At 31.5% G+C, this 26,698-nt stretch overlaps 1 protein-coding gene and 1 long non-coding RNA gene across 7 annotated transcripts; one reads left to right on the top strand and one right to left on the bottom strand.

Annotated features, from left to right (window-relative positions):
• On the bottom strand, positions 1-16,060 carry LOC138310443 (uncharacterized). The gene is made up of 4 exons (XR_011206431.1): positions 15,942-16,060; positions 4,726-4,938; positions 4,041-4,193; positions 1-93 (listed from the first exon to the last, which is right to left on the bottom strand). It is a non-coding gene; the product is annotated as an uncharacterized lncRNA (long non-coding RNA).
• LOC138310441 (peroxisome proliferator-activated receptor alpha-like) lies at positions 6,489-26,655 on the top strand. 6 transcript variants are annotated; one of them, XM_069251663.1, is made up of 8 exons: positions 6,558-6,644; positions 7,607-7,628; positions 16,836-16,953; positions 17,748-17,845; positions 18,270-18,414; positions 19,702-19,898; positions 22,599-22,977; positions 26,339-26,655. In XM_069251663.1, exons 3-8 carry the CDS (start codon positions 16,863-16,865, stop codon positions 26,542-26,544), a joined length of 1,116 nt encoding a protein of 371 aa, XP_069107764.1. In that variant the 5' UTR covers positions 6,558-6,644; positions 7,607-7,628; positions 16,836-16,862; the 3' UTR covers positions 26,545-26,655. The 6 variants fall into 6 exon arrangements, with proteins under 6 accessions (XP_069107761.1, XP_069107765.1, XP_069107764.1 ...); XM_069251662.1 differs by lacking the exons at positions 6,558-6,644; positions 7,607-7,628 and adding exons at positions 15,124-15,543; positions 15,968-16,139; XM_069251660.1 differs by lacking the exon at positions 7,607-7,628 and having other exon boundaries at positions 6,489-6,644.
• Positions 26,656-26,698: the final 43 nt, after the last annotated feature.

Genomic DNA, 26,698 nt, shown 5'->3' with positions numbered 1-26,698 from the left:
CTGTATTAATACATGGAAAATATTCCTTGTTCTGTATTCATACATGGGAAATAGTCCTTGTTCTGTATTCATTCATAGAAAATAATCCTTGTTCTGTAATCATACATGGAAAACAATCCTTGTTCTGTATTTATACATGGAAAATAATCCATGTTTTGTATTCACATATAAAATACCTGATGCTTCGATCTTTTACATGGTAGTCATATCTGGGGCATTGAAATATCAGATACTGACTGTAAAACTTAATTAATACTGCCTTAATAGTATAATTTATCACCCCATAAAGGGGAAAATGACGTTGTTTTTTGTAACGTCGCCTCGAATGGGGTGATACAGCGGCGTCGTGAGTGACCGCTGGTCAATATTCTATGTAGGTCTACTGTGGCAGTTATAGTCAAGTTGGTAAAGTTCTGAGTCAAAGTTCGTGTCCAGTTAGCCACTGACCGACATATTTTACAATAAATTCGGCGAGGATGTAATACCCAAATGTATGTTGAGTAAAATAATGAAAATGAGTGACAATAAATATTTCTGTTGTTTCCAGTTTTTGTTTGTAAATTGTTTTTAAATTGATTGTTTTAATTCTTAGTAAAAACTTTGTTTTCCCCTCTTTGACATCAGAAGAAACTCATAGCTATGTTTCAACAGTACATATCGAAAATGTACATGAGAAGATTGTTCGGTACAAAATTAGTATTTTTGAATAGATTTTTGTACGCTTCCATAACATTAAAATCTATTCAAGGCAATCCTATGTAATATCTTTAAAAGTTTGATGTTTGAACACTTATTCAAGTATTACAGTGAAATGCAATACTTTGTTTATCATACAGTGTAAATAATATGTTTGTTGCTGTTTATCATACAATGTAAACAATATGTTTGTTGTTGTTTATCATACAGTGTAAATGATATGTTTGTTGCTGTTTATCATACAATGCAAACAATATGTTTGTTGTTGTTTATCATACAGTGTAAATGATATGTTTGTTGCTGTTTATCATACAATGCAAACAATATGTTTGTTGTTGTTTATCATACAGTGTAAATAATATGTGTGTTGCTGTTTATCATACAGTGTAAACAATATGTTTGTTGTTGTTTATCATACAGTGTAAACAATATGTTTGTTGCTGTTTATCATACAGTGTAAATAATATGTTTGTTGCTGTTTATCATACAGTGTAAATGATATGTTTGTTGCTGTTTATCATACAATGCAAACAATATGTTTGTTGTTGTTTATCATACAGTGTAAATAATATGTGTGTTGCTGTTTATCATACAGTGTAAACAATATGTTTGTTGTTGTTTATCATACAGTGTAAACAATATGTTTGTTGCTGTTTATCATACAGTGTAAATAATATGTTTGTTGCTGTTTATCATACAGTGTAAATAAGATGTTTGTTGTTGTTGATCATACAATGTAAAAAATATGTTTGTTGCTGTTTATCATACAGTGTAAACAATGTTTGTTGCTGTTTATCATACAATGTAAACAACATGTTTGTTGTTGTTTATCATACAGTGTAAACAATATGTTTGTTGCTGTTTATCATACAGTGTAAATAATATGTTTGTTGCTGTTTATCATACAGTGTAAATAAGATGTTTGTTGTTGTTGATCATACAATGTAAAAAATATGTTTGTTGCTGTTTATCATACAGTGTAAACAATGTTTGTTGCTGTTTATAATACAATGTAAACAACATGTTTGTTGTTGTTGATCATACGGTGTAAATGATATGTTTGTTGCTGTTTATCATACAATGTAAACAATATGTTTGTTGTTGTTTATCATACAGTGTAAATGATATGTTTGTTGCTGTTTATCATACAATGTAAACAACATGTTTGTTGTTGTTTATCATACAATGTAAACAATATGTTTGTTGCTGTTTATCATACAGTGTAAACAATATGTTTGTTGTTGTTTATCATACAGTGTAAACAATATGTTTGTTGTTGTTTATCATACAATGTAAACAACATGTTTGTTGTTGTTTATTATACAATGTAAACAATATGTTTGTTGCTGTTTATCATACAGTGTAAACAACATGTTTGTTGTTGTTTATCATACAGTGTAAATGATATGTTTGTTGCTGTTTATCATACAGTGTAAATAATATGTTTGTTGCTGTTGATCATACAGTGTAAATAATGTGTTTGTTGCTGTTTATCATACAATGTAAACAATATGTTTGTTGTTGTTTATCATACAATGTAAACAATATGTTTGTTGTTGTTTATCATACAGTGTAAACAATATGTTTGTTGTTGTTTATCATACAATGTAAACAACATGTTTGTTGTTGTTTATCATACAGTGTTAACAACATGTTTGTTGTTGTTGATCATACAGTGTTAACAACATGTTTGTTGTTGTTTATCATACAATGTAAACAATATTTTTGTTTGTTGCTGTTGATCATACGGTGTAAATGATATGTTTGTTGCTGTTGATCATACAGTGTAAATAATGTGTTTCTTGCTGTTTATCATACAATGTAAACAATATGTTTGTTGTTGTTTATCATACAATGTAAACAATATGTTTGTTGCTGTTTATCATACAGTGTAAACAATATGTTTGTTGTTGTTTATCATACAGTGTAAACAATATGTTTGTTGTTGTTTATCATACAATGTAAACAACATGTTTGTTGCTGTTTATCATACAGTGTTAACAATATGTTTGTTGTTGTTTATCATACAGTGTAAATAATATGTTTGTTGCTGTTTATCATACAGTGTTAACAATATGTTTGTTGTTGTTTATCATACAGTGTAAACAATATGTTTGTTGCTGTTTATATCATACAGTGTAAATAATATGTTTGTTGCTGTTTATCATACAGTGCAAACAATGTTTGTTGCTGTCTATCATACAATGAGAACAACATGTTTGTTGTTGTTTATCATACAGTGTAAACAATATGTTTGTTGTTGTTTATCGTACAGTGTAAATAATGTTTGTTGCTGTTTATCATACAATGTTAACATATGTTTGTTGATGATTTAACTATATAAAAATTAAAAAAAAAAACAACTTCATTGATAGTTATGGAGGAACATAGAAGTATTGGTGGTAGTAGTATAATCCCCAGATAATTTCTAACACTTTTCTCCTCCTTATCATCAGTGTGTTTTGATATTGTCGGAAGCCTTCATACTATCTTATGCTGATCATACCTACATAAAGCATAACAGCAAAAACTATCACAGTGCACAAATCATGTTGTTACAAATGATTGATAAGCATCACCCATATTTCTCCATGCCTTTGATCATTTGTCACAGCTTAATTAATCAAAACTTGTGATTTACAATTACTGAAAAAATGTCATTTTGTTTCGCCCTGTTATGGCAGATATAATTTTAATACCAGCGGACCTATTGGATTTGTGTTCAAGATTTTACATCATGCACCTAAGAAAGGGATACCCTTTATAATGAAAACATAACTTGGAGCAGTTTCACAAAATGAGCGACAACATTATTATTTGATCATCCACTACTAATTAGCACAATAGATGGCCTGTGAAAAATCGATAAAATAATAATACGAATTTCTCAAACAAGACATTACATGTCCTTCCTGACAGGTTAACCAAAATATCCGAAGTTGAAAATTATCTTTTAAAATTTCTAAAAATGTTACAAAAGACTTAAAAATGATAATAAGTTTCTGCTAAAATGTTTATGCTAACCAAATCAAGAAGTATTTTTGATGTATTACTCGGCACCAAATTGTTTTAGTATTTTGATAATAAAGTAGAAGGTTAGTGCTCCAGAGGAGTGGTATAGTATACTGAGTACAGATCGACGACCTTAACAGGAAGCCAGGCAGAACGATTCACATATCGTACGGGTATAGTTGTAATTTTAGTTTCCATCTAAACTGTTTAATGTCTAAATTACAATAATGTTTATAAATATATTACAGATCGACAAAATTGCAGGTTAAGCAATACATTTCTGAGGAAAAACCCGATAGGTCAGAAGTTGTGTTTAGTTATTGGACACCTACCTATAAATGATAAAATACGAGTACTAAATATATTCCAGGCGTGGCCATACCACACCGTGAATCCTCTACCAGGAAATAATGTAGGTTGACTGGTCTATTCCAGATTTACACCACTCCGTATTCTATGTTGTAATCGAGCGCACGCCTTGTAACCTGAAGCACAGTAACATGTATACGATTGGGTAGAGGTGTCAATACAGGACACTCGGTTCAGTCTTAGGATTATCTCCCTTGCTGCAATAATCGGAATTGGAAATAAACAAATCTTTAGCTTAAAACGAAAGCAAAGGAAACTTGTCAAAATATAAACGTATAAATGGTAAAACATTTCGATGACATTATTGATTGAATATAAATCATGTACGTGAGTCATAATATCGGGGGAAAAGTTTGAAATGGCGTTAGGCAGCTATTTTAAATAGGTCAGGGATATCATCTGTACATAAATGCAACATTATTTCATAAAACGTGTTGATAATTAGAAACAGAGAAAAATCATTATAAACATGGATACAAAAATAACTATCGCTAAATTAACAAAGATGCTAAAATAATTGTCGTTATTATTGTATTAAACCGTATATGGACACGAACAAAATGACAACAGTAAAAGCTTATACAGTGGACAGTTTGAGAAACTTTAAAAAAGAAAGACTTCTAATGAATTTGTACATCCATCACTCACCCTTGATCACGTAGTCATAGTGATTGATGTCATAGGAACCGCGGCAAATGGTGTTAAAAAGATATCACATACATTGGGCTAAGTAGATTCAACTAGGCTGTGATAACCAATCACAAAAGGCCGGTATTTGACAATGACTGCCAAGTAGTCATTATGACGTTTGTACAGTTGTGACGTCACTAATACCACGGGACGATTGTTAATGCTTTTTATCTGTTGATTATAGAAAAAGATTGTTTTCAAATATGATTATAATAGTTTACATTTGGCAATTTTCGGTTGACTTTATCAAGTTGATATTTATCGACTCATAACTGTAATTTGAATCTAAAGTAATTCAATGCTAGAATAATAAATATACAATGCTTGTCAGTTAATGATATTTTAGTTTAAACATTATTTATTCATATATCGATACATGTACATACAAAACATAGAATATTATACAATTATGGACTTTTTTTCTGGTGAATATGATGTGATATGAACTAGAAAAAGATATATTGACCGAGGCGCTACAACAAAACATTTACCAGAACAAAAGTCCTTATTTTTTTTATTATATGGTCAGATAAGTAAAACAAAGAAAAGTCTAATATTCTGAATTTATTCAACTTTTAATATTGTATTATATTACATATTTCAAAAAAGAAATTTGACGAAATATTTCTATGATATCGTCTTGACTATGAACAACTTTGAAAAACTGTGCGATTGTAAAAAAAAAGCGATCGCCGTCGGCCATCGTTAGTGTATCGCGTTGCAGGATATGACGTCATAATGTTTGTTCATGCGGATTTCCATTCCCGCTATATCGATATTTACCGGAAAACCAGTATATGGGATTTTGAAAACTGGTTACGTGTGTCGGACCAAACCAATGGGAATGTTGGAAATTTGTATCCATATAATAACTGGTTTGGAAAACAAACTTAAAACATGTACATATTCGTTACGATATTATATATAGGTATTTTAGCATTGAACGTCTTTCAGTTGGTTTTCATAGCATTCATGTTGAATTTGCCTCTGTCCAGTTGGGATTCATATTGGCTATGAATGCCAACTGAAACGTTCAATGCTTATATTTACATTTGGCTACAATCTTATGTTGAAATACTAAACTATTTTGCATCTATAATGAATTAATCAATCGTCATCGTCAAGGATGGAACAGTCATTTGAACAGCCATTTTCCGTGATCGCTGGAACGACAATTGTGACGTCACAATCATAGTGACGTCATCATAAGCGATTGAAGTTCATAGTCTATATCACTGCCAACTGCGCTTGGTAAGGTTACGTAGTGGGACTGCAGTGAAAATGTAAATATATATGTATGAACTGTACATATTCGTGATATTGTATATAGATATATATATGTATGAACGGTATATATTCGTTATGATATTATATAAATATATCTATATGTATGAACTAATGTGATGTCATTTACCAGACCATAAATGGCAAACTTCGAATGTCCATTATGACCCAATATCAGATTTGTTTTTCTGTAGCTTGCGACACTGACGCCTAAGGTCACGCTGACCTCACCTAAATCTTACGTAACACATTCATCTCCGTGGGATTCCAATCAAAATTATTTATAATACCTATTAACTTCTTCTTTTTAAAACAAATCAAATTTCCATGATAGCATTATAAGGGATATGTTTAAATAGTGTTGACCAGGTCAGCTGGGCCGGACCCGGCGCTTTTATTGTTTACCCTTTGTGCACTGTACTAGGTAGATGGCTGATTGGCGCTGAGCCAGCTATTGCTTACGGGTCGGTTAGAACTAGGTTACGGCGCTCAGTGTCATATATATAGTGTGGGCAGGATGGCAGTGTTACCATTGAGCTCCTCTCGGCCTAACCACGCCAAGGATTAATTAGTTAATTAACTACTTCTACATTGTAAGTACACACTATGTATAACGATTACATTGCATTCTTTTGTGTTTCTAAACATTGCTATTTTATGTATTTTATTAAATTCAGCAAAATACAGTTTAGTGTGTTTGCAGTACAGTGTGACATGAATGAATGTTAAATAAATCAATCGAATAGTTTAAAGTCTAGTCTTATATATATAATATATATATTTATATTTATCATTGTGCTTGAAAAACTTTAATATTCTCTCTTTTTCATTATATAATGAATGAAACATGTTAAAATAAATGTCATTATTTCGTTTTTTAAACCATTATTTCGTTTTTTAAACCCTCTCGACGTTTTTTTATCATGGTGGATTTCTTAAATAATTCTTGACAAAAGTTTATTTGATGTGAATATACTGGGTACAGCTAATTTATCACGATACTGTTTTTCCAGGCGAACACATACGTTTTTTTTTTTTTTTTTTTTTTTTTTTATTTTTATTTTTTTTTTAAATTTCTGATAGTAAATGGACTCGGCATTAAAGGTCCTACACGGACTAAGTTAAGGTCAATTCTCAGAGCCTCTTATTCATTGGTTGATTTTTATAAAAATGCCTGTGTGTAAATGCCATAACCTGGTAATATGATTTATATAAATATACGTGTTTGAACAATGCACAGTTCCAATGCTACACTTCAAACATTGATTTAGGCTTCAGACTTTATTTCAAAGCCACAGTAATACGACTTATGTTCCTCCTATGTCCAACCCTAACTGCTGGGATAGTATTGACATCAGCCAATTTCAGATGTAAATATTCAGTTTTATTCGACTCGTAGTAACAGCACGCCCGATTTTTTAATCGATTAAAGTACAAATTAACAGCATACATGCTAATTATCCTTAGTTTCCTCTTAACAATTATTGCAATATAAACTAATTTAAGAATGCATTTTAAATTAAACTTATCGAATGAATTTCGTCCCTTTTCGCAGGTATTTAACATTCTGTATACAGGTATAGTAAAGCATGTTTATGTGTGATATGTTAATAGTTGGTACGGATTTTACCTGACCGGTCACCGGACGAGTGGACGTTGCCAAATATAAAATATTTTACTATACATGTCAGTTGATGCTAGACCTATGTCTGTCGAAATGTGTGTATAGAGTGGGAGTTAGGGATCTGACAGAGTTGAAAATCTTTCATATAGAGGTCAATTTGCTATTTTTTGTGGTTACTATTCTGACCTTTAAACTCTTTTATTTTACAGTAACAAACGTACTTATAATTGAATTTATGATGACCATTGGTCAAATTTTCGACATATTTTTATATTTTCATGTATATTGAATAGATGAAAAGGGTGTAGAAAATGACAAATTTTGTTCTATGTATGTATATAAAAAACATGTTGAAAACAATTTTTTACTATCGCTAATAGATATATATATAATTGTGTATTTTTTTCAGATGAAATGTCTGAAAATTCAAATATACAGGTTTTAAAACTTTTGCTACAATAATATAAAGTTATCGTGATTACAAACTGAAACGCCACACTTTCACAAATGTAAACTTTCAATATCGACAGCTTAAGTTGCCATGGTGCTTTAATGAGATGATAACGCAATGCTACCTACATATCTCGTATATGTATATTATCGTAAGAAATGGACAATAGGTATCAATTAACAGGTATCATGTAAAAATCAATTAACAGGTATCATGTAAAAATAACTTTGATAAGTTTAGAATTGTTTTAGACATCCTGAACTTGTAGGAATGTAAAATGTCAAAGCTTGTCACTTTTACTTTTTTATTTATATTCATTTATTTTTTTTTGATTTAATTTTGCGTTTATTATCAGATGATTATTATTTTGGTTGTTTGGAAGTTATTGGGAGATGGAGAGAGGACACGGTATGGGGATATGTGATATTTATGACTATATTCCTGAAATTCATTCGGAGCAACTAATCCATCAAATGATATCTTTATACATTGACTAAAATTTAATTAATAAATACTAATTGTCTCGTGGTACAGTTTTAATTGCATTAAAAGCTAAAAAGTAATTCGCTTGAAGTAACACACTAGAGCAACCTTTAAAGATAATGACAAATTTAGATTCGATTGAGACACTATGCATAAAAATAGACAAATTGTAAACTGCAAAGCTCTCACGGCCAATCATAAGTAAAACAAAATAAATCAAAAAGAAAAGATTTTAATACGTTGATATCAAATACTGATCACCATCAATGATATACTATCGAGAGATATATTTTGTGTACATAATTTTCAACATCAGAATTGTTTCAATTAATTTCTTTCCTGTTGTGATCCGATTCCGACTATCTACTACTGTTTACCGTGAAATAGTCGGTATAAAATACAATATTGAATACTATTTACGAAGTAGAATCCATCTTGTTTTGATGTAACAATAAACCCACCTGTACCATGACCTTTTAGACGCGTTAGGTCACACTGGCCCTTCAGCAACAACTCTGTGTATTTATGATGACCATTGGTCAAATTTTCGACATATTTTTATATTTTCATGTATATTGAATAGATGAAAAGGGTGTAGAAAATGACAAATTTTGTTCTATGTATGTATATAAGAAAACATGTTGAAAACAATTTTTTACTATCACTAATAGATATATATATAAATGTGTATTTTTTTCAGATGAAATGTCTGAAAATTCAAATATACAGGTTTTAAAACTTTTGCTACAATAATATAAAGTTATCGTGATTACAAACTGAAACGCCACACTTTCACAAATGTAAACTTTCAATATCGACAGCTTAAGTTGCCATGGTGCTTTAATGAGATGATAACGCAATGCTACCTACATATCTCGTATATGTATATTATCGTAAGAAATGGACAATAGGTATCATGTGGTTTGTATAGTTTTACGTCCTATTAACAGGTAATCATGTAAAAATAACTTTGATAAGTTTAGAATTGTTTTAGACATTCTGAACTTGTAGGAATGTAAAATGTCAAAGCTTGTCACTTTTACTTTTTTATTTATATTCATTTATTTTTTTAATTTAATTATGCGTTTATTATCAGATGATTATTATTTTGGTTGTTTGGAAGTTATTGGGAGATGGAGAGAGGACACGGTATGGGGATATGTGATATTTATGACTATATTCCTGAAATTCATTCGGAGCAACTAATCCATCAAATGATATCTTTATACATTGACTAAAATTTAATTAATAAATACTAATTGTGTCGTGTTACAGTTTTAATTGCATTAAAAGCTAAAAAGTAATTCGCTTGAAGTAACACACTAGAGCAACCTTTAAAGATAATGACAAATTTAGATTCGATTGAGACACTATGCATAAAAATAGACAAATTGTAAACTGCAAAGCTCTCACGGCCAATCATAAGTAAAACAAAATAAATCAAAAAGAAAAGATTTTAATACGTTGATATCAAATACTGATTACCATCAATGATATACTATCGAGAGATATATTTTGTGTACATAATTTTCAACATCAGAATTGTTTCAATTAATTTCTTTCCTGTTGTGATCCGATTCCGACTATCTACTACTGTTTACCGTGAAATAGTCGGTATAAAATACAATAATGAATACTATTTACGAAGTAGAATCCATCTTGTTTTGATGTAACAATAAACCCACCTGTACCATGACCTTTTAGACGCGTTAGGTCACACCCCCTCAGCAACAACTCTGTGTTTCTCTCATCTCTCATGTTTGCTTTTACAATCCTATGAATTTTTATGCATGTTAATAATTTAGATTTTTATAAGTATTTTGTCTTATTCCATTATTTCAAAGATACTAATTTTAATGTGTTGCCTCATTCAAGCATGCGTATTTCTATGAAATCAAGTTTTGAATACACTCCTTGCTTTTGAAATAATTTTCTTTTAATAATATCTAAGCAGTAATTTCTAAATATCACATTTATACATTTTATATCAAAACTATTTGAAAGAATAATATTTCACAATCGATTCCATGTGTCGTTCATTCTATATCTAGAATCATGTGGGCCTATATGTTATGGTTGTTCTAAATATAGGACGACGGGGTCAATATATGGTGAACACATTTAGCGTGTAGTATGTTCTCGTGGTTACCCAGTTAAAACAAAACCTTGGTTCAAATCTACTGAAGCAAGAACGAATTTAAGTTATTATATAATCTTTGTTTCGGACCTATAATTTTCATTTTCTTGACATTTATTTTTTTTTATTTACAAAAGTTTGAAATTTCCTTCAATATTTTTTACCATACTAATCTGACTTTCAGAATCGCTTATGTATCCTCGTTACGAACAAGAACAATCACGCCTTTCTTAGAAATCATTTGTCGTTGTTGTTTTGTATTGATAGTTTCATATACATATGTATTTGGCCTGATTATAAATTAATATGTTTTAGTGTGACTATGTACATGTATATGTATATAACTTGCCGTGGATTATATTATATTCAATGAATTTACTCTCTGTAATCAAGTTCATGTTTTGGCTCAGTATGATTATATTTAGTAACTTTCTTGTGAAGGAAAGTAATGTTAAAACAAAATCCTGTAGAATACAATCCATATGTTTGAAATCAACATTTGTATGTTTTGTTATAATATTATGTAATTAACGTTAACGCTAGTGTCATATGTATCAGCACAGCTGTATATTTCCCATGTATGTCGTGTAATGTACATTTGTGTATGACGTAATTAATGACCATATATGGAGACAAATTAATTCATTTTGTGATGGAAACAGAGTCTCTTCTATAAATAGTTCTATTGTTCACAGGTCTTGATGCTCTGACTGAGTTGAAACACGTTTGAAATTTAATTTCATTTAGCTTGCGCAACTTGTAACGCTTTAGTTTGATTTTTGTCAGATTCTACGCCGCTTATCTCAACAAGTTTTCGTCATACTTATTGAGATAACCAGTTGAGCGACACATGCCCTCTGGGCCTCTTGTATACTTTTCAATTTAAAAAAAAAAATCTCATTATTTGTTTTTGGTCTCAAGATATAATGTGGATGTAACATTTTAATTGTTCGGTTTGAGCATTCATTTTTGAATAACCGATCTGATATTTGAATAAAATTAATGCTGCAAGCCTTAGATATTGCTCAGATTTTTTTCTATCTAAAATCTATTTCTTGTTAAGCTGCACACTTTAGTAATGGTAAACAGCAACGACAAAAGCACATTAATTTCCACATGATCTCCTTGTTTATATCAGATGTGCACATGTCTATTCATTTGTTCTCGTTTATAATGTTATACTTTTTTTTTCCCGTTTCCAATGCCTAGCTTCCTTGATTCCATTAGTAGAACCCACTGTCTCTTGCGTTTACTTTATTTTTCTCCCTGATTCTAATAATCTTCTTTTTATTAATACTGGTTTGAATTTTTAAAATGTCACTTGCCTCATGCTCTTGACAGTCATACTAAGTGAAAGCACATTTTTCTTAAAAACACTTGTCTAATGTCTCTGAAAATGTTTGTTTATACACCAATACAATAGCAGTGAAATGACATGTAAACTTGGATGCATTTCATCCATATTTTGTGTGAAACATCATTGGGGACGGACAATCATATTTTATATAAATGAGATAGGTCCGACCCCTAGGGGCTGAGGGGTGGGGCCCCAAATGGGCAAATTTTCTTAATTTTAGCTTTAATATCCTACTCCTCCTTCATCCTTCGATGGATTTCATCTATATTTGGTGTAAAACATCATTTGGGAAGAACAATCATATTTTTAGCCCACCATCTGTTAGCCCACCATCATCAGATGGTGGGTTATTCAATTCGCCTTTCGTCCGTGGTCCGTCGTCATTCCGTCCGTCCATTAACAATTATTGTTACCGCTATTTGTCAGTAAGTACCAAAGGGATCTTTTTCAAATTTCATATGTAGGTTCCCATAGGGCCCTAGTTATGCATATTGCATTTTGGGATCAATCGGTCGACAAGATGGCCGCCAGGCAGCCATCTTGGATTTTGATAGTTAAAGTTTGTTATCGCTATTTCTCAGAAAGTACTGAAGGGATCGTTCTCAAATTTCATATGTAGGTTCCCCTAGGGCCCTAGTTGTGCATATTGCATTTTGGGACCGTCCGCCATCTTGGATTTTGATAGTTAAAGTTTGTTACCTATATTTCTGAGAAAGTAATGAAGGAATCATTCTCAAATTTCATATGTAGGTTTCCTACAGTCCTAGTTGTGCATGTTGCATTTTGTGACCGGTCGGTCAACAAGATGGCAGCCAGGCAGCCATCTAGGATTTTGATAGTTAAAGTTTGTTATCGCTATTTCTCAAAAAGTACTGAATGGATCTGTCTCAAATTTCATATGTATAGGTTCCACTAGGGCCCTAGTTGTGCATAATGCATTTTGGGACTGATCCGTCAACAATATGGCCAACCGGCCGCCATCTCGGATTTCATTTGAAAAGCAGGGAAAGATCCCTCGTTCCATTGTCAAACAGAGATCATTCTTTGGTGGGCGCCAAGATCACTCTGGGATCTCTTGTATATAAATGAGCCTGGTCCGACTCCTAGGTGCTGAGGGGTGGGGCCCCAAATGGGGAAATTTTCTTAATTTTAGCTTTAAAATACTACTCCACCTTCATCCTTGGATGAATTTCATCCATATTATTTGGTGTGAAACATCATTGGGGAAGGACAATCATATTTTATATAAATGAGTCTGGTCCGACCCCTAGGGGCTGAGGAGTGGGGCCCCAAAAGGGCAAATTTTCTTAATTGATGCCGAACAGCATGCAAACATTTTCGTAAAGATTTTTGTATTCCAAGATGGCCGCTGGCCCACTTCCTGTTTTAAGGTTTCAGGCTCCGATCTCAATGAAAATTGGTCTATAGGGGTTTCAAATGATTCAGAAGGAGGAACTTTAGGTGAGGACAATCATATTTTATAAAGGACCGAGGTAAGACCAATAGGGATAGTACGGCGGAGGTCCGAAATGGGAGCTTTGCTGAAATTTGGCTTTAAAATCTGACTCCTCCTCATATTAATTCTTGCATGGGTTACAACCATAGATATATGAATAAAGGGCTACCAAGTTTGTTAAACAAATGACATTTACCTATTTCAGAAACTTACATATTCAACTAAGAATTTCCTTGTATTATTTATATTAATCGTTAACCAATACTTTATACTGTGACTTTGTTGTTTTGTGCCATAAGTCAGATGACCGTTAAGGCCCATTGGGCCTCTTGTTATTATCATTTAATATGCTATTTTAGTATATTATTTAATAGGATTTATTGCATGACTAGAATTTTTTGTTCGCGGGGATATTTTCTAAGTTTAAATAACCGTCATTACGTCATATGGTTGGATGTCAATGGTCAAGATCAAATGTTCATATCCAGTATATATGGATACATTCACAAAAATGCAACAGTTTCCATTGGTGTCCTCGCGATATTATGCAAGTTTTTGTTGATATGCACAGTAATCATGTTAAAGGATTACTTTAAAGAACGCTGTCTTTCCTCTATCTAAAATCAGTGCTTGAACTAATTAGTTTGTATAGCGAGGCACGGTGTAGTTGAATTCGTGACTCCATTTCATGCTAAAGATTTTACTGTAATTAATATTCATTTTGTTCTATGAAACATATTTTTAATCTTGTTTTTAGTTTAAACATATTTTACTTGTTTTTAGTTTAAACATATTTTATTGTCAAAACAAAAGACAAAGGGATAAGGCAAAAGTTATTACAACTTACAAAAGCCTTCTCCTTACCTACAATGACGAGACAAGAGACAATAGACCTAGACAATATTAATAACATTAAATACAAAATTTACATTTTTATAAAATCAAAATTTTTTGCTGGACTATGATTAAGAAGCAAAATGTTATCTAACGAGAGTAGTAATACATTGTTTACAGGAATCCGGATCAGATACGGACCGGTTTCGACAGGTTACGCTGTAGATGTTTTACAAGACTATAATATTTTGTTGTTTTATTCTCATTGTCAGACAATCTATTAAAGTTAATAAAACAATTATTAATTTGGTGTGTGATTTCGTCATTCCTACACACATGCTAATTATGTCTTTTTAAAACCTCTTTTACAGATCACTGAAATAGATATTAATTTGGTGTGTGATTTCGTCTTTCCTACACACATGCTAATTATGTCTTTTTAAAACCTCTTTTACAGATCACTGAAATAGATAGACACAAATTCTATACAAGAACATTTTTCATACGCTGGTACTAGTATAGTCATTTCCTTTTGTTGGTTTGCCAATGCACAAGTACAGGTATGGCTGTGATATTATCTCGGTTTAAATACCCGTTATTACGTCACAGGCCATGCTAACGAAGGATCAAATGTTAATACACGGTATACTTGAATATGTTCACAAACTGGAACAGTTTTTGGATTTTTTTTCTTTTGTTTGTCCTCGCGCTATTATGCAAGTTTGGCATAGACATGCGCAGTAACCATGTTAAAGGCTAACTACCTTTCCGAAAAGGTTTTTGTTATTTTAATGGGAATGTAAAACGAGATTATGTTGTCTGCTGTCGTCCTAATTACCGCGCTTTATATATCACTGCGCCAGACGGGAAAACAGGGAAAAGAATATTCACTTTTAACATAGATTACGCAGCGAAACTTGTACTTGTGTAGTGTTGTAACCTCATCTAAGGCCATCGATATAGATTTTCTTATGTTAAAGAAATTCTTTAGTTTTGTTTAGGAAAGGTAGTGGGATTACTTGATAAAACGTTGTCTTTCCTTTGTCTGGAATCAGTGATTGAACCATTTAGTTTGTATCGTATAACGAGAATAGGTTACTGTGTGTTTGTATTAGCTACTCATCAAGACTTGAACTACTTACTGTATCAGGTGAGCAATGCATCCCATATATGGATTGATGGTAGATTTCGAGCTACGTATTGGAAGTTAGTTTTCATATAGCTTTGATAAAGTAGTTTTAAGTAATTAGTTTTAATTTACTTGTTTTGCTTGTTTTTCTTACTTCTTTAAAACTCAAATAAATGAACATATGTACTTTCTCTTTTAGATGACAATATTTATTGCAACTTTTGTGCATATTGTCAATTTGTGAAATACATATATCATGTTTCTATAAATATATGGAGATACGACGCATTTCGACTATATCAATTTTCAATTCTTTACATCGGAACATTTATTGCTTAAATCATAATGTCTATATTGATTTGCTGTATTATACAATACACAATGTAATAGAAGTAATACAAGGCAAATTTGAAGCTTACGCATTTGTCGTTATATTTTTCTGGAGAAAACTGGAAAAATTCTTGGTGGAGAGTTTTTGTCCAAAAACTCGGGCACTTGGTGAACTTACTTCCTGTTTATCTACCTATGAAGCCATCTTCTATAAATGACATCTCCTGTGAAAGAGATGATTATAAAGGAAATGTTTTAAAAAGCGACGTTAAAAACATCTTTGTAAGGTTAGTTAAAATATTTCCAATCACATGTTTGCTGCGTGATTTGAAGGACAAAATAGACATATACGAAGGGAGATAACTTCGACAGTAACTATGACCAACTCTGTGAATGACTCCGAAATATATGATATGATACATAAAATTACTTTCTTTCTCACCACAAAAACACTAACAAAGGACTTCCGGTGCACGAGCTCAAAATATGTGTATTTCAGCAGCGTAGAATTTTTCTTCTTCTAAAGCACAAAAAAGACTTTATCCTCTAATATTCCTTTAAGGCTTCATGGTTCGCTATTGAAACATTTCCTCTGTCTATGGCAAAAAATTAACCTTTAAGTCCAAATATGACTACAGTATATTAGCATTTCCTTTTCCCGTTTATTTATCCTGAACACTACAATACAGTTCGTGATAATAGGATTAAAATGTCTCGTTTCGTTTTGGGTCTTGTACCAATCTTAACTAGATATTTTACTCTTATTGTATGGAGAAAAAAGCGTAAGCGAATACGACGCGAATGAACGTTCGCGACAATGTTAGTTGAATAGGATCTGTCGACCTATAAACGTCACAGATTACATTATTATATATTTTCAGTTAGTTTTCTTAACTAAGCATATTGATGGTTTCTTAACATCAGTAACTAAGCAAAATTTGTATTTATTTTCAGTAACTAAGTATAATTATGATTTATTTTAGAAGACAACCGGCCATAGTGTCAGCATTATGACGATGGCGAACGGCCTAGACCACCATAACGGTGATTGCACTGTAGTGGCTGTTACAAGACCCACACATAGACAACAACCAAGTAAACGTAAGTATGATCTGGTATCCACGTTCGCCAGTAGATTTCGCAATTTTCTCCCGAGACTAAATGTAATTCGCAACATGAATTTAAGCGCGTTGTCAATTAGATGCAGTCACTTTATATACAACAAACATTGATTAATGAACTAATATTTACATTTTAAATTTTAAAAATGAAAAAAAAGCCCAATCAGTTCAAGAAATAAATTCCAATGTCTACACCATCTTTTACAGTTCGAACTGTATTAACTTGTTAAGTAGATTGTCATTCCAAAAGCTATATACGTGTAATACTCTAGATAACCTTACACTTACACGTACTCTTTCACTAACGTTATTGTTATGGTTAGGGTAACCTTATTTGACATAACATCAATATATCAGTGTGTGATGTTTTTCATTTGGTAAATAAAAAATAATTGAACATTTTACCAATTCGCGTTGCAGATATATGCATTGTAACCAATTATCCAGTAGTTCATTTTGTACCTGCTAAAGCATTTCTATATACAACAATATAAAATTAGTAACACGGTGTGAAAAAACTCTGAAAAGAAAATCTCTAGTGCATTAAATATACTCGCAATAAGTTGGATAATTATGCCCTTAAACTTCGTTAACTCGAAACTCGTATAAATCGAACATTTTGTTTGATTCGAATAACTTTATATCTCTGTGTATTCTAGTACAAACTTAACTCGAATACTTCGATGACTGGAAGTATTACTATAGTCGAGTTAACGGGTTTGTACTAACATACACTCGTATTCCTGTTTACGAATCCTATTTTTTATCCAACAGAGAAGATAAAAAACCCGGATGGTCACATCCTGTGTAAGATATGCGGTGACAAGGCATCAGGTTACCACTATGGCGTATTCTCGTGTGAGGGTTGTAAGGTGAGTAGGTCGTCTCTAATCCTTATATCTATGACTATATTCCTGGAAAAGCTTAGTGAAAGAAAACTATAGTTTATTCCTTAGAGCTATCAAAGAAAGCAAGCGATATTACATTTATTACTTCTTTACTCCTTTACAACATGAGTAGTTATAAAACATAAAATCTAAAATTCCATTGTGTCTTAATTTTTCATCCATTCACGAGACTTCACTGGCGTTATATATTTTTTTTTTTTTGATATCCATGTAAATTAAATTGTCTATATTTAAGTTTCTTCTTTCCGCTTGAATACTTGTTGGGCGATAAAGTTTTAACAGATTTTATACTGTCCTTTTTTATCTTGGATAAACCATCACATTACGAAATTTTCTCGCGACAATTTTCCCCTTTGTATTTGTAACTATGTAAATTGATACTATTCAGGGATTCTTCAGAAGAACCGTACGACAAAACATGGTGTACAAACCATGTGAAAACCCAAATGGATGTCTCATCATGCGCATCAGCAGAAATCGATGTCAGTTCTGTCGAATGAAGAAATGTCTTTCTGCAGGCATGTCTCACGAAGGTAAAATTCGAGCTAATCAGAACTAGTCAGTAGTCAGTATTCTCTTACTTGAGATATCCAGTTTGATGTGGAAGTCAGACTTTAGTTACTCGAGATATCCAGTCTGATGTGATAGTCAGACTTCAGTTCCTCGAGATATTTGGTCTGATGAGATAGACTTCTGTTACTCGAGTTATCCAGTCTGATGTGGAAGTCAGTTTCTCGAGATATCCAGTCTGATGTGATAGACAGACTTCAGTTACTCGAGATATACAGTCTGATGTAATAGTCAGACTTCAGTTACTCGAGATATCCAGTTTGATGTGATAATAAGACTTCAGTTACTCGAAGTATCTAGTCTGATGTGGTAGACTTCAGTTACTCGAGATATCCAGTCTGATGTGATAGTCCGACTTCGGTAACTCGAGATATCTAGTCTGATGTGATAGACTTCAGTTACTCGAGATATCCCGTCTGATGTAATAGTCAGACTTCAGTTACTCGAGATATCCAGTCTGATGTGATAGTCAGACTTCAGTTACTCGAGATATCCAGTCTGATGTGATAGTCAGACTTCAGTTATCGAGATATCCAGTCTGATGTGATAGACTTCAGTTACTCGTTATATCCAGCCTGGTGTGATATACTTCAGTTACTCGAGATATCCAGTCTGATGTGAAAGTTAGACTTCAGTTTCTCGAGATATCCAGATTGATGTGATTGTCATACTTTAGTTATTCGAGATATCCAGTCTGATGTGATAGGCTTCAGTTACTCGAGATATCCAGTGTGATGTGATAGTCAGACTTCAGTTACTCGAGATATCCAGTGTGATGTGATAGTCAGACTTCAGTTACTCGAGATATCCAGTGTGATGTGATAGTCAGATTTCAGTTACTCGAGATATCCAGTCAGATGTGATAGTCAGACTTAAGTTACTCGAGATATCTAGTCTGATTTAGTAATGATAAATGTTTTTACCAATAAATAAATTTATTTTTATTTTTTCGTCATTTGGTAATGGGAAAAGTCATTGATTTGTGCAAAGTCATGCCAAAGATAATGACGTAACAGTCAAGAGTAATCAATTCTGGTAAACAGAAGACTCACAGTTTTGAAAAGAAGGAAACGTCTGTTTCATTTCAGGAATATGTTATATAGTTATTTTTATAACTGTAACAATGTATTACATTAACCTTCTTTCAGTAGGTTATTGGAACACAGTGACGGACTGATATGAAATATATAGTATACATTGTAGATGTAAATTCTATTGAATTTTAGTGAATTCACCTCTTCCTATTTCAGGTGTCCGATTGGGTAGATGTCCTAAAAAAGACAAACCATCCAAGACAAAGTTTTTTAAATTGCCCCAGACTTCTCATGGCTCTGTGGATGTAGATAAACAGATTAAATCCGAGCAGATGGTTCTCACGATCCATGACGCCTTCAAGTCAGCTTTCAAATCGTTTGAGATATACTGTACACGATTTAACACATTGCAGGTGAGGTATATTGATAGAGATATACCATGTAGCCGATTCTTATCGTGATTAAAAATGGCGATTTTTACATAAACCGAAAAAGTAAAATTTTAATGAAAACCTCCGCGGCCAGGCTAATGATTATATAAGACCAACCGTGTAATTATTTTGCAAACTTAATTTTTGCGATCCCTCGAAATTCCGAAAAATATCATACCCGCTAGAACTGCAAATTTTAAAAAACAATCCCCGCCAGAATTACAGACTATAAAAAACATCCCCGCTAGAATTACAGACTATAAAAACATCCCCGCCAGAATTACAGACTATAAAAACATCCCCGCCAGAATTACAGACTATAAAAACATCCCCGCCAGAATTACAGACTATAAAAAACATCCCCGCCAGAATTACAGACTATAAAAACATCCCCGCCAGAATTAGAGACTATCAAAAACATCCCCGCCAGAATTACAGACTATAAAAAACATCCCCGCCAGAATTACAGACTATAAAAACATCCCCGTCAGAATTACAGACTATCAAAAACATCCCCGCCAGAATTACAGACTAAAAAAACATCCCCTCCAGAATTACAGACTATAAAAACATCCCCTCCAGAATTACAGACTATAAAAAACATCCCCGCCAGAATTAGAGACTATCAAAAACATCCCCTCCAGAATTACAGACTATAAAAAACATCCCCGCCAGAATTACAGACTATAAAAAACATCCCCGCCAGAATTACAGACTATAAAAAACATCCCCGTCAGAATTACAGACTATAAAAACATCCCCGCCAGAATTACAGACTATAAAAAAATCCCCGCCAGAATTACAGACTATCAAAAACATCCCCGCCCGAATTACAGACTATCAAAAATATCCCCGCCAGAATTACATGCTATTGATGAAAATAGATACCATTCCCGGCAGATTTACAGACTATAAAAATACCGTCCATGGCAGAATTACATGCTTTATATAAAAATAACATGCCCGGAAGAATTACAGAATATAAAAATAATATTCCCATCAGGATCACATGCTATAAAAATGTGATTCAATCAATGTCCCGTGACATTCAGAAAACAAATTCTCCTCGGAAAAAAACCGGCTTAAAGTTGTATGGTCTATCACTTTCGCTCTTTTTGTCATAGTGAAAACTGTTTAAGTGTTGTACACATTTTTCCCCGTCTGTCCGAGGTTTAAACTTTCTAATTTTACCACTTTTTATAAAGTTGCAGCACTGGAAGTATTTCTAATTATAGTAAAATTAAGTAAAAAATCTTTTTAACGTGTACACGTCAAAAATAAACTCGAAAGATGCCGAATCATTCCGAACTCTTCCGAACATCGTCGCGACAATCTCGAAGTAACACGAGAGTTGTGAAACCAAATGTCAACAATTTTTTTCATAAACAAAACATGCGGTCGACCTCAGCAGACTTGATCTACAAAGAAAATAATGCTTGCACATTACAATATTTGATACACACAATATTGAATTACGGCAATGTGTGAATTAGATGTTTCAAATACTCGCTCTGTGGACATATACCAGCACGATTTGCTCATATTAGCCAGAAGGAAAACGTAAACAAACACATGTGCGCTTACGCTAGGTACCTGGGTCACCACGTGCAGGACGTGTGGACATAAGTCACGTGGTACGATTCGGAATGCCGACAAAAGCCGAAGGTACTGAACATGGCGGTGATTGAAGGCGCTGTATTCAAAACCAGGAATATATGATCCCTAGATTTCGGCGCTCTTATAGGCCGACATATTCTTTTGGGGAGCTTAATCAATAAGTTACATGTGCATATTCAAATATCTAATGTTTAAGCAATGTATCGTTACAGTGAAAATTATCAGAAATACAACTTTAAAGTACAATGTAACTACTGATAAATTAAACACTCGCTAATGATAATGCAAGGGAGATCATCCTAGTTCTAGAAAATAACTAAAGGTTACACTTGATTGTCATTTCACAGAATCTGAATGATTCACAAACTTTTATTTGCATAATTTAAGCATTATATTTAGAATTTAAATAGTTCATTGACGTAAGTACATATCAATGAGTTCCTTTTTAATCAATATACCGTGACTAGAGGCCTTAACATGAATATAGATGTGGCAGTCACTCTGGACAAGGAAGTAAATGAATATGTAGATTGCAAAACAATGTAAATAACTTGCGAAATTGCCTTTCTATTTATCTCGTATGACCAAACAAAATAAAATGTGATATCTTCTTGTCACCGCAGTAGATTAGTACAACATTTCACTCTTTATTGTACAATCACTATTACGTCACTGAATATTAGTAATGATCGATATACATACAAACAAAGGGTTTTGTTATATATATACATTGTGTGCGTTTGTTTACATTTTTCTTTTATTGTTTATTTATCTGTTTATACCACTTGTATTCGGATTAACCTATTTTGTCTAAGTTATACTGTCCTTAATATCTGCTTGAAGTACGAGATAACAGAGTTGGAACGATAATTCCACTTTTTTTTGTTAAATTCAACACAATAGTGCAAACAGAATTTTGAAGTGTTTACTAAGTTTGAGATAACAGAGTTTGAACAATACTCCCCTTTTTAAGTTAAATTCAACACAATATTGTAAACCGGGTTTTGAAACGCTTACTAAGTTTGAAACAACAAAGTTGAATGTTAATTTTCTTTCCTTTTATAGAATGCGACACAAGTGACAACAGAATCCGCCGCGAAGTCTGTATACTCAAGGTACTTACCTGGTATAGTGTTGTTTCAGACAGCGTTCGCCAAGGAGATTCCACACTTCACACAGATGACGTTAGCCAGTCAGAGACATCTAATCAAGGCTAGCATCCTAGAAACAGCTGTGATCCACAGTAGTTTAAACGCCGACGTGTCGAACGGCGAATGGATAGACAATAAACTTCAGTTCGTTGTTCCTCAGCACTATGACCTAAACATAGGGACACTAGGAAACTTATTCCAGGATATGTACAAAGCCGCCAAGAAGCTTCAAAAACTCGAGCTTAATGACGTAGAACATTCCCTTCTCGCCGCCATGTTGTTATTTTGTTCAGGTACATACTTAGAGTGTTTTGTTTATCTGTGTTGTCATAGTGTAAACTGATATTTTATAGACGATGGAAAGATATTGACTAAATAATATAAAAATATCGACTAAACAATATGAATATATTAACTGAACAATATAAAAAGATATTACTAAACAATATGAGTATAAACTGAACAATATTAAAGTATTACTAAACCATATAACTATATTGACTAAACACCATAACAACAATATAAAGATATTGACTAAACACCATAACAACAATATAAAGATATTGACTAAACACCATAACAACAATATAAAGATATTGACTAAACACCATAACAACAATATAAAGATATTGACTAAACACCAAAACAACAAATATAAAGATATTGACTAACACATAACAACAATATAAAGATATTGACTAACACCATAACAACAATATAAAGATATTGACTAACACATAACAACAATATAAAGATATTGACTAAACATAAACAACAAATATAAGATATTGACTAAACACCATAACAACAATATAAAGATATTGACTAAACACCATAACAACAATATAAATATTGACTAAACACCATAACAACAATATAAAGATATTGACTAAACATCATAACAACAATATAAAGATATTGACTAAACACCATAACAACAATATAACTATATTGACTAAACACCTTAACAACAATATAAGATATTGACTAAACATCATAACAACAATATAAAGATATTGACTAAACACCATAACAACAATATAAAGATATTGACTAAACACCATAACAACAATATAACTATATTGACTAAACACCATAACAACAATATAAAGATATTGACTAAACACCATAACAACAATATAAAGATATTGACTAAACACCATAACAACAATATAAAGATATTGACTAAACACATAACAACAATATAAAGATATTGACTAAACACATAACAACAATATAAAGATATTGACTAAACATCATAACAACAATATAAAGATATTGACTAAACACCATAACAACAATATAAGATATTGACTAAACACCATAACAACAATAGACTACTATAAATATTGACTAAACACATAACAACAATATAAAGATATTGACTAAACACCATAACAACAATATAAAGATATTGACTAAACACCATAACAACAATATAAAGATATTGACTAAACACCATAACAACAATATAACTATATTGACTAAACACCATAACAACAATATAAAGATATTGACTAAACACCATAACAACAATATAAAGATATTGACTAAACATCATAACAACAATATAAAGATATTGACTAAACACCATAACAACAATATAAAGATATTGACTAAACACCATAACAACAATATAAAGATATTGACTAAACACCATAACAACAATATAAAGATATTGACTAAACACCATAACAACAATATAAAGATATTGACTAACATATACACAAACAATATAAAGTATTGACTAAACACATAACAACAATATAAAATATTGACTAAACACCATAACAACAATATAAAGATATTGACTAAACACCATAACAACAATATAAATATTGACTAAACACCATAACAACAATATAAATATACTAAACACCATAACAACAATATAAATATTGACTAAAATAACAACAATATAAATGACTAAACACCATAACAACAATAAAATATATGACTAAACACCATAACAACAATATAAGATATTGACTAAACACCATAACAACAATATAACTATATTGACTAAACACCATAACAACATATAAAGATATTGACTAACACCATAACAACAATATAAATATTGACTAAACACCATAACAACAATATAAAGATATTGACTAAACATCATAACAACAATATAAAGATATTGACTAAACACCATAACAACAATATAACTATATTGACTATACACCATAACAACAATATAACTATATTGACTAAACACCTTAACAACAATATAAGATATTGACTAAACCACCATAACAACAATATAAAGATATTGACTAAACACCATAACAACAATATAAAGATATTGACTAAACACCATAACAACAATATAAAGATATTGACTAAACACCATAACAACAATATAAAGATATTGACTAAACACCATAACAACAATATAAAGATATTGACTAAACACCATAACAACAATATAACTATATTGACTAAACACCATAACAACAATATAAAGATATTGACTAAACACCATAACAACAATATAACTATATTGACTAAACACCATAACAACAATATAAAGATATTGACTAAACACCATAACAACAATATAAAGATATTGACTAAACACCATAACAACAATATAACTATATTGACTAAACACCATAACAACAATATAAAGATATTGACTAAACACCATAACAACAATATAACGATATTGACTAAACACCATAACAACAATATAAAGATATTGACTGAACAATATAACTATATTGACTACGGTAAAATATCTAAACTCAAAGCATGCCAAAATATTGAAACATTTATATGTGGAAACCTTTTGTTTTACAATATAATATAATAAAAGATATTTCTTAACGCATTGTATCTATTTTAGATAGTCATATAATGGAATGATAACGCAGTTTACTTTGACTATTTTAAGAATATAATGTAATGCTAGTTTTACTGTTTTGAAAGCTAAATCCAATTCTTGATAATTAATTAGTATAATTTGTATAAATGTCTTGCATTTTGCTTTTGAAATTATCATATAATTCTTCTCTGCTCATAAATTTATATCAATACGAAAGGTTTGAATAGGATATACATCATCTTCTATGCACTTAGAATATTTCTTTAAATAGTTTAAACTTTACTGATAGCTAAAGCAAGTCAAATAGGTATTTGTACTGCATCATTGAGTATTTTCATTATTGAACAATGGTGAATATCGATAATGAAACAAATAGCAAATTAAGACATTTCTCAAAAATATAAATAGTCATATATATATACAGCATTCAAAAATATTTTATTCAATAAATCATGTAAATAACAATATCTTTCCTTTCCAAGAAGGGCTATCATATCATTTTCCTTTTTTTTTTAAATTTCAAATACAAAATTACATCACTCCTCTATTCACTTCCGTTCAAAATAAATAATCATTTAGGTTATTTTCAGCAAAGTTGGATTTTTATAATGAAAAATACATTTCAGGGGAGACAAATCTTATGTGAAAAAATAAACAGAAAAAAAGACAACTCTATTTCAAACATTCTAATATTCAATTAAACATTAAAAATTACCATTAATATAGGCATACATGTATTTTCATTATATAAATATTTCTGTATACATTTAAAATGAATGTATTAAAGGACTTCTTTTTAATATTTTAACTTTTTTTTCCAGATCGGCCTGGCGTTGAGAATAAGTACACTTTGGAAAGAATGGAACAAGAACTTTGTCTGTCAATGAAGTGTCAAATGTTGTTAAGTCATGCAGACGATTCCCTCGTGTTCCCAAAGACAATAGAAGTAATGACTGAGCTAAGGTCCATAACTACTAAATTCCTGGATGAAATGTTAAACGCGCAGGTAGAAGTGGAGGACTCATGATGACAAATTCCTACATAAACATATTAATTTAAAACTAGGCTGTTATATTGTGTGCGTATATTTATTTTAATGCTATTATATTTGACAATAAAATTATTTTGTTTTTTGATACATTAATATTATGGTTTTTATGGTCAATAACGAGACTTCCACA

The sequence above is a fragment of the Argopecten irradians genome, chromosome 16 (genome assembly GCF_041381155.1).
Source record: "Argopecten irradians isolate NY chromosome 16, Ai_NY, whole genome shotgun sequence".
Lineage (NCBI taxonomy): Eukaryota > Metazoa > Mollusca > Bivalvia > Pectinida > Pectinidae > Argopecten > Argopecten irradians.
Note: the sequence above shows the minus strand (reverse complement) of the source record. Positions and strands in the feature narration are given on the sequence as shown.

Bases quoted from the DNA above. Each gene is read 5' to 3' on its own strand.
- LOC138310441 (XM_069251660.1), top strand. From the start codon at position 16,863: ATGACGATGGCGAACGGCCTAGACCACCATAACGGTGATTGCACTGTA. The intron at 17,846-18,269 runs GTGAGTAGGTCG...GATACTATTCAG, and splicing joins TCTCGTGTGAGGGTTGTAAG to GGATTCTTCAGAAGAACCGT. The intron at 18,415-19,701 runs GTAAAATTCGAG...TTCCTATTTCAG, and splicing joins TGCAGGCATGTCTCACGAAG to GTGTCCGATTGGGTAGATGT.